This window comes from Vombatus ursinus, unplaced genomic scaffold, assembly GCF_900497805.2.
Source record: "Vombatus ursinus unplaced genomic scaffold, bare-nosed wombat genome assembly UNPS02014807.1, whole genome shotgun sequence".
Taxonomy (NCBI): Eukaryota; Metazoa; Chordata; class Mammalia; order Diprotodontia; family Vombatidae; genus Vombatus; species Vombatus ursinus.
The window spans coordinates 62264183-62274377 of NW_020954585.1; the positions used below are offsets into that span (position 1 = coordinate 62264183).

Consider the following 10195-nt stretch of genomic DNA (forward strand, 5'->3'; position numbering starts at 1 on the left):
TTCCTTCCTTCCTTCCTTCCTTCCTTCCTTCCTTCCTTCCTTCCTTCCTTCCTTCCTTCCTTCCTTCCTTCCTTCCTTCTTTCCTTCTTTCTTCTGCTTTCACACCCATAATCTCTTGCCTTTGATTTAGTGGTCATTTGAGGAAGAAGAGTCTGATGAACAAGAGGACCTTTCTGTTCAAGATTGGGGAAAAATCAAGGAAGAACTGTGACCCCTTAAGGGCCAGGAAGAAAGATGTGAATTGTTTACAAGTCATAGGACACATAGGACTACTTCATTCTGAGTGAAAATATTCTAAAAGAAAATAATAAAGATTCAGAATAAAAAATCCCTGGTTGACCTTGTCTCCTTTAGAGTCTGTCATTCCAACCTGGAAATCATTCTCTGGTTTATACCAACTTCTGGTTTTAAATTCAGGCCCATTTTCCTTGCAGAGACACTGTAGTAGAGAGTTGTCACAACACCAGGGTCACAGCCTCTAAGGCCAAGGTAACCAAGCAGTTGAAAGGAACTTACCTGCTGAAATGGTTTCACAAATTGGTAAAAACTTGGATGATGATCTCTGGTGAGAATGACTCACCCATGGCCCTGTTGGAATCATGGAGACTTCATGGCTAAAAGTTGGAACATTTGGTCACCAACCTAGCCTTTTTTTTTTTAAAGTGTTAATTATAGTTTTTGTTTTTTACACCATTGTTATACCATGTCCATCCATACACCAGTGAATCTTCCCTTAGAATACTGAAAAACACTTTAGCAAAATTAATTTCCAATTGATTAGAGAAATGCAAATCAAAACAACTCAGAGGTACCACACATCTATCAGATTGGTTAACATGACAAAACAGGAAAATGATAAATGTTGGAGAAGATGTGGGAAAATCAGAACACTAATGCTTTGTTGGTGGAGTTCTGAACTGATCCAACCATTCTGGAGAGCAATTTGGAACTATGCCCAAAGGGCTATAAAAATGTGCATATCTTTTGACCCAGCAATACTACTTCTAGGTCTATATCTCAAAGAGATCGTACAAATGGGAAAAGGACCCCCATGTACAAAAATATTTATAGCAGCTCTTTTAGTGGTGGAAAGAATTGGAAACTGAGGGGATGCCCATCATGTGGGGAATGGCTGAACAAGTTGTGGTATATGAATATAATGGAATACTATTGTGTTATAAGAAATGATGAACAGGAGGACTTCAGAAAACCTTGAAAAGACTTATATGAACTGATGCTGACTGAAGTGAGAATAACCAGGAGAACATTGTACACAGCAATAGCCACATTGTATGATGACTAACTTTGACAGACTTACCTCTTCTTAGCAACGCGAGGATCTAAGACAACTTCAAAAGACTCATGTTGGAAAATGCAGTTCATATCCAGAAAAAGAACCATGCAGATCAAAGCATATTGTTATTTCTCATTTTGTTTTGTTTCTTCTTTCTTGTGGTTTCTCCCATTGGTTCTAATTCTTCTTTACAACATTACTAATGTGAAAATAGGTTTAATATGAATGTATATGTTGAGCCTATATCAAATTACACACCATTTTGGGGTGGAGGGAGGGGAGAGATAGGGAGAAAATTTGGGACTCTGGGGCAGCTAGGTGGTGCGGTGGATAGACCTCTGGCCTTGGAGTCAGGAGGACCTGAGTTCAAATCTGGCCTAAGATACTTGGCACTTACCAGCTGTGTGACCCTGGGTAAATCACTTAATCCCAATTGCCTCATCAAAAAGCAAAAAAAAAAAATTTGTAACTCCAAATCTTATGGAAGTGAATGTTGGAAACTAAAAATAAATAAATAAATTTATTTAAAAATTGATTTACGAAACAACCTCATCTAATGGTACATGCAACTTTCTGCACCTATGGTCTCCCATCTTGCTATCAAGAAGCAATCAGAGAGGGAAGAAGAAGAGAAGAGAAAAAGAATTTATTAAGTCCTACTATTAATGTGTCAGGCATTGTGCTTTACAAATATCTCATTTAAAGGGACAAAGATTGGTCATTACAATTAACCTGATTTTGGCTGTCTTTCCATGTTCTTTTTGTTTACATCATTATAGTAATTGTATTCATACCAGTCTTTTCATGGTTTTAAAAAAATTCTTTTTACTTTTTTCCTTTAAGATATCCTATATTCACGTATCAAAATTTCTTCAAACAATTCTCATGTATCTGATCACTTTCTACTACAGGAAGTGCTGCTATTAATATTGTAGTGTATGTGGGATCCTCCTTTCTTTGGCCTCTTTGGAGCATATGTCCAATAATGTCTGATGAAGACTTAAATGGCACCCTAAATGGGCTTGCAAAGGAAGCAGACACTTTTCATGACAAGGCATGGAGTTCTTTCTTTTTGCCCAAAGGCAATGAAACTGAAATTTTTTATTCTCTATATTACTCTGCTCTTAAACTCCCAAGGTAAGTATCTCTTTTTTTATTTTTTATTAATTTATTTTGATTTATCAACAATTACTTCCACAAACTTTTGAGTTTAAAATTTTTCCTCCTCTCCCTCTCTCTCTCCCTCCACAAGATGGCATGCAATCTGATATAGGCTTTACATATACATTCCTATTAAACATATTTTCACATTAATCAGGTTATAAGGAAGAATTAGAACCAATAAGAGAAACCACAAGAAAGAGAAAACAAAACAAAACAGAAAAAAAAAATAGCAAATAGTATGCTTCCAGCTGCATTCAAACTCCATAGTTCTTTCTCTGGATGTGGATAGCATTTTCCATCATGAGTCTTTTGGAGATGTCTTAGATCCTTGCATTGCTGAGGAAGGCAAAGTCTATCAAAGTTAGTAACTGCACAACGTGGCTGTTACTATGTACAACATTCTCCTGGTTCAGCTCGCTTCAGTCAGCATCAGTCCATACAAGTCTTTCCAGGTTTTTCTGAAGACTGCCTGCTCATCATTTCTTATACCACAATAGTATTCCATCACATTCATATACCACAACTTGTTCAGCCATTCCCCAATGGATGGGCATCCCCTCAATTTCCAATTCTTTGCCACCACAAAAAGAGTTGCTATAAATATTTTTGCTTTTCTCATTTGTATGATCTTTTCGGGATTCAGCCTTAGAAGTGCTATTGCTGGGTCAAAGGGTATGCACATTTTTGTAGCCCTTTGGGCATAGTTCTAAATTGCTCTCCAAAATGGTTAGATCATTTCACAACTCCACCAGCAATGCATTAGTGTTCCTATTTTCCCACATCTTCTCCAACATTTATCATTTTCCTGTTTTGTCATGTTGGCCAATTGATAGGTACAATGTGGTACCTCTGAGTTGTTTTGATCTGCATTTCTCTAATCAATAGTGACTTAGAGCATTTTTTCATGTGACTATAGATGGTTTTAATTTCTTCATCTGAGAACTGCCTGTTCATATCTTTGGGCCATTTGTCAATTGTGGGATGACTTGTATTCTTATAAATTTGACTTAGTTCTCTATATATTTTAGAAATGAGGCCCTTATTAGAAACACGGGTTGTAAAAATTCTTTCCCAGTTTTCTACTTCTCTCTTAATCTTGGTTGCATTGGCTTTGTTTGTGCAAAAGCTTTTCAATTTAATATAATAAAAATTATCCATTTTGCATTTCATAATGTTTCCTATCTCCTGTTTGGTCATAAATTCTTCTCTATAAATCTGACAGGTAAACTATTCCTTGCTCTCCCAGTTTGCTTATAGTATCAGCCTTTACATCTAAATCATGAACCCATTTTGACTTTATTTTGGCATATGGTGTGAGATTTTGTTCTATGCCTAGTTTCTGCCATACTCTTTTGTAGTTTTCCCAGCAGTTTTTGTCAAATAGTGAGTTCTTATCCCAGAAGCTGGAAAGGTTTATCAACTAGTAAATTAGTATAGTCATTGACTACTGTGTCTTGCATATCTAACCTATTCCACTGATGCATTACTCTATTTCTTAGCCAGTACCAAGTAGTTTTGATGATTTCTACTTTATAATATAGTTTAAGATCTGGGATGGCTAGGCCATCTTCCCCTGCATTTCTTTTCGTTAGTTCCCTTGATATTCTGGGCCTTTTCTTATTCTAAATGAATCTTGTTATTTTTTCTAACTCTACAAAATAATTTTTGGTAGTTTGGTTGGTATGGCACTGAATAAGTAAATTAGCTTAGGCAGAATTGTCATTTTTATTATATTAGGTCAGCCTACCCATGAGCAACTGATGTTTTTTCAATTATTTACTCTGACTTTATTTGTGTGAATAGTGTTTTGTAATTGTGTTCATAGAGTTCCTGGGTTTGTTTTGGTAGGTAGACTCCCAAATATTTTATAATGTCTACAGTAACTTTAAATGGAATTTCTCTTTCTATCTCTTGCTGTTGGGTTTTGTTGGTAATATATAGAAATGCCAATGATTTGTATGGGTTTGTTTTGTAGCCTGCAATTTTGCTAAAGTTGTTTATTATTTCAAGTAGTTTTTTACTTGATTCTCTAGGACTCTCTAAGTATATCATCATATCATTTGCAAAGAATGATAGCTTTGTTTCTTCTTTGCCTATTCTAATACCTTCAATTTCTTTTTTTTCTCTTATTTCTAAAGCTAATGTTTCCAGTACTATATTGTACTGTGGTGATAATAGACATCCTTGTTTCACCCCCGATCTTATTGGAAATGGTTCTAGCTCATCCCCATTACATATAATGCTTGTCAAAGTTTTTAGGTAGATGCTACTTCTTATTTTAAGGAAGACTGTATTTATTCCTATGATCTCTAGTGTTTGTAATAGGAATGGGTGTTGTATTTTGTCAAAAGCTTTTTCTGCATCTATTGAGATATCACATGGTTTCTGTTAATTTTGTTGTTGATATGATTAATTATACTGATAGTTTTCCTAATATTGAACTAGCCCTGCATTCCTGGTATAAATCCTACTTGGTCATAATGTATTGTTCTTGTGATAAATTGCTGTAATCTATTTGCTAATATTTTATCTAACATTGTTGCATCTATACTCATTAGGGAAATTGGTCTATAATTTTCTTTATCTGTTTTGACTCTTCCTGGTTTAGGTATCAGCACCATAGTTGTATCAAAAAGAATTCGGTAAGACTCCTTCTTCTCCTATTTTCCCAAATAGTCTATATAGTATTGGAATTAATCATTCTTTAACTGTTTGATAGAATTCACTTGTAAATCCATCTGGCCCTAGAGCTTTTTTCCTAGGGAGTTCATCAATGGCTTGTTCAATTTCTTTTTCTGAGATGGAGTTATTTAAGTAGTTTACTTCCTCTTCTGTTAATCTGGGCAATTTATATATTTTTATGGTAATTTTTATTTATTTATTTTTTTGTTTTCAACATTTACTTCCACAAGATTTTGAGTTCCAAATTTTTACCCCATCTCGCCCCTCCCCCCACCCCAAGATGGCATGCATTCTAAATACCCCTTCCCTTAGTCTGCCTTCCCTTCTATCTCTCCACCCCCTTCTCTTATCCCCTTCCCCCTCAATTTTCCTGGAGGGCTGGATGGATTTCTGTACCCCATTTCTTGTATTTCTTATTTCCCGGTTGCATGTGAAAACATTTTTTTAAACATGTGTTTTTAAAACTTTGGGTTCCAAATTTTCTCCCTTCCTCCCTCCCCACCCACCCTCATTGATAAGGTAAGCAACTAAATATAGGTTATATATGTGCTGTTATGCAAAACACTTCTGTAGTAGACATGCTGTGAAAAACTAACTCTATTTCCCTGAATCCTATCCCTCCCACCCATTTATTCTATTCTTTCTTTTGACCTTGACCCTCCTCAGAAGTATTTGCTTCTGATTACTCCCTTTTCCAACTTGCGCTCCTCTCTATCATTCCCCTACTCTCTTGTCTCCTTCCCCCCCTATTTTCCTGTAGGGTAAGACAGATTTCCACACCCAATTGAGTCTGTATGTTATTCCCTCCTTAAATCAAATCCTATGAGAATAAGATTCACTCATTCCCTCTCACCTTCCCCCATTTCCCCTCCACTATAAGAGCTTTTTCTTTTCTGTTTTTTTTTGTGGGATAATTTACCCTGTTCTACCTCTCCCTTTCTCCTTCTCCTCACATATTCCTCTCTCACCCCTTAATTTTATTTTCCAGATATGACCCCTTCATTTTCAACTCACCCTGTGCCCTCTACCTATCCATCTATATCTATATATACATACATATAATTTTTCCCCTCCAACTACCCTAATACTGACAAAGGTCTCATGAGTTACAAATATCATCTTTCCATGTAGGAATGTAAACAGTTCAACCTTAATAAGTCTCTTATGATTTTCTCTTTCCTGTTTACCTCTTCATGTTCCACTTGAGTCTTGTATTTAAAAATCAAATTTTCTATTCAACTCTGGTCTTTTCATCAAGAATGCTTGAAAGTCCTCTATTTCACTGAATGACCATCTTTTCCCTGCAGGATTGTACTCAGTTTTGCTGGGTAGGTGATTCTTGGTTGTGATCCTATCTCCTTTTCCCTCCAGAATATTATATTCCAAGCCCTCTGGTCCCTTAATGTAGAAGCTGCTAAATCTTGTGTTATCCTGATTGTGTTTCCACAATACTTGAATTGTTTCTTTCTGACTGCTTGTAATATTTTCTCCTTGTCCCGAGAACTCTGGAATTTGGCTACAATATTCCCAGGAGTTTTTCTTTGGGGATCTCTTTCAGGAGGAGATTGGTGGATTCTTTCAATTTCTATTTTGCCCTCTGGTTCTAAACTATCAGGGCAGTTTTCCTTGATCATTTCTTGAAAGATGATGTCTAGGATCTTTTTTTGATCATGGCTTTCAGATAGTCCAATAATTTTTAAATTCTCTCTCCTGGATCTATTTTCCAGGTCAGTTGTTTTTCCAATGAGATATTTCACATTGTTTTCTAATTTTTCATTCTTTTGGATTTGTTTCACAGTGTCTTGATTTCTCATAAAGTCACTAGCTTCCAATTGCTCTATTCTAATTTTTTCTTTAGTAATCTTTTGGACTTCCTTTTCCATTTGGCCAATTTTGCTTTTTAGGGCATTCTTCTCCTCATTGGCTTTTTGGACCTCTTTTGCCATTTGGGTTAGGCTATTTTTTAAGTTGCTATTTTCTTCAGTATTTTTTTGGGTCTCCTTTAGCAAGCTGTTGACTTGTTTTTCATGATTTTCTTGCATCACTCTCAGTTTTTCCTCTACTTCTCTTACTTGCTTCTCAAAATCCCTTTTGAGCTCTTCCAAGGCCTGGGATTGATTCATATTTTTCTTGGAGGCTTTGGATGTAGAAGCGTTGGCTTTGTTGTCTTCTTCTGGTTGTATGTTTTGATCTTCTTTGTCACCAAAGTGAGATAATATAGTCTGACTCTTTTTGCACTGCTTACTCACGATCCCGGCCAATTACTTGAGTTTTAAACTCTTTGTTAAGGTAAAAGTCTGCTTCCAGTGTAAAGAGTGTACTGTCCCAAGCTTCAGGCATTTGTACAGCTGTTTTCAGAGGTACTTCTAGGGACCTGTAAATTTTCAGTTCTTCAAAGGTAGTATGATAAGGGGCGAGATGTTTCCTTACCACCACCACAACAAGCTCCACCACTCCAGCATTCCTCCTTGCCCCAGGATTGCCCCTCAGAACTGCGACCCAGATCACGGCACCGGTAAAGCAAGAGATCCCTGCCTCAGCACTGCAAAGAGACCCCTGCAATCCCTTTCTGATCAGCCACTCTATTCCCCCTCAGTCTGTGGGCCAGAAGCTCAGGAAACAGCCGCGGCCCCTGGCTGCGCTCGAGACTTGCAGCTGAGACCTAGCTCCTCTCTCACCACAGTCACAGACTTTTCCCACTGATCTTCTAAGTTGTCTTTGGCATTCAGGGGTTGAGAAGTCTGGAAATCACCACAGCTGCCCGTGATTCAGTCCTCTGAGGCCTGCTCCAGGTTCGCTGTGGCCTGCGCGCCCACACCAAACTGCACTCCTCTCCCCACCCGGTGTGATAGACCTTTCTGATCAACCATCCAGGTTGGCTTGGGCTGGAAATTTGTTTCACTCTGTCTTTTTGTGGGTTCTGCTGCTTTAGAATTTGTTTAGAGCCATTTTTTTAGGTATTTGGAGGGCTTTGGGAGAGAGGTGAAGACAGTCACTGCTTTCCTGCCGCCATCTTGGCTCCACCCCCAGCAATTTATATTTTTGTAGATATTTAAGTATCTTCTTTTTGAGGGAGATGTTTACCATACAAAGGCAGTGAAGTATTGCTACCAATGTTAGCCAAGTAAGGTGATAATCAACTTGTATCACTTTTAAATCCAATTTGGGCTAGGTTTCTCTAAAACAGTCATTGTTAGATTATATATAAGATAATAATAATGATGATATAACTCACATCTATTTAGTGCTTTAAGGTTTGCAAAGCACTTTACAAGTATCTCATTTTATCCTCATAATAGATGCTGTAATTATCCCCGTTTTACAGAAATGAGGGGAAAAAAAGGGAGGTTAAATGACTTAATTAATAACTTCCTGATTCCAGGCACAGCAATCTATCACTGTACTACCGAGCTGCCCGAAGATGACCCTAGGGTTAAGGAAATGAAGGGAACATAGATAGTGATTCCTACACCTCTTATTCCTAGGATCATAGATCTATGTGAATGGGACCTCATTGACCATCAAGTCCAACATCCTCATTTTACAGATGAAAAAACTGGGAATCCAGGAGTGCCCAAGGTCACACAGGTAATAAATGTCAGAGGTGAGATTTGAACCCAGGCTCTCTGTCTCTGGAGCAGCACTCTTTCCATTGTATCCCATGTTATTTGATCACTTATCCTCTGAAAAGTAGAGGATTTTACAATGAGTAATTTTGCTAATTCATTAGAGATTTGAGACATCAGATTTTTATTAGAAATATTTATGGCAAATATTTATTGCAAATTATTTTTCTACAATCAAATTCATCTGATCCAGGTTCAAATCCTACCTCTGACATCTACTGACCTTTGTGACTCTAGACAAGTCATTTAGCCTCTCTGGAAAGTCTCACTTTCTCCTCTGTAAAAGTGGAAGGTTGGACCTGAATGCCTTCTAGCCCACAATCTATGATTATATGATCTTCACTGAAGCAGTTGCTTCTGCCTCTTCTGCTTTCCTGACAACTTTGGCTTAGCTGACTGATTGTCTTGAGCCTATGCTGCCAAATCTGTCTTTGCTACATGGTTTTCACAAGAAAAAAGTTTTTATTACTGCCCCTGGTAGTGCAGTGGATAGAACACCTGACTTCTAGTCAGAAAGGCCTTAGTTCAAATCCTACCTCAGACTTACTAGCTGTGTGATCCCCGGGCAAATTAATCTCATGTCTGCCTTGGTTTCCTCATCTATAAAATAGGATCAGACTTAAAGATCTCAAAGTTCCTTCTAGCTCTAACTCTATGCTCTCATGATTCTATGACCTTGGAGCTGAAAATGAAGGAAAATCTTTCTCCAAGCATTGCAAAATCCAACATTTTTCAAAATTTTTGAGATAGTTTTTGAAGGTATAGAACATCTCTTTCTGAAGCCCCAGTCTCTACATGGAGGTTATTCTTATACTGGAGCCTCCTGGTTAATCTCATTCATCACAAGATACCCTTTACATTGACTCCCATTAGCTGACTACTTCTTGGCCAGGATTACTTCATGACAAGAAGTCTAAAGACATCAGAAGTCACTGAGAGTCACTGAGTCACTGATGGAAGACTGAACCTCTCAATGAGTGGCAGAACTTTTCTTACCCACATGGAACCTGTGACCATGTGTGAGTGTTCCTGGCACCTTAGATGCTATGGTGTGGAACTAATAGGGGGTGGAACTCATCTCAGGGGGCAATGTGATAAGGAGAATGAGCATTCTGGGAAAAGTCAGCCCCAGCTGCCAGCTACAAGTCACCATGGGCAAGTCACTATGCCCTAGCTCCCAGGAGTCATTAGCTGGGTCTGGGTACACCACATCTTATAGAAGCATAGAAAAAGCCTTTGGCTCTGGAACTTGCTCAGTTTAGACAGAATACCAGGTACCGGAGTGGTTGGTATTCAAGGCACGTTCAAAGCTCACCTGCTCATGCCTCAGGGCTGCATGAAGGGTTAGGGTATTGTGCCCTTGTTGGTAACTGAGAGAAGATGGCCAGCACCCTGTGCACTGCCTCCTTGGTTAATCTCTAACAGCATT

The 10195-nt window shown here is 38.0% G+C and overlaps 1 protein-coding gene across 1 annotated transcript in view; it reads left to right on the plus strand.

Moving 5' to 3' along the window:
- The window catches only part of LOC114052195 (protein disulfide-isomerase-like protein of the testis), a 34619-nt gene extending 34307 nt beyond the window's left edge, over positions 1 to 312 (plus strand). Inside the window, exon 11 of the mRNA XM_027874671.1 lies at positions 131 to 312. Coding sequence (XP_027730472.1) covers positions 131 to 211 — 81 coding nt within the window. The 3' untranslated portion in view covers positions 212 to 312. The remainder of the gene's footprint in view (positions 1 to 130) is intronic.
- The last annotated feature ends 9883 nt before the right edge of the window (positions 313 to 10195 follow it).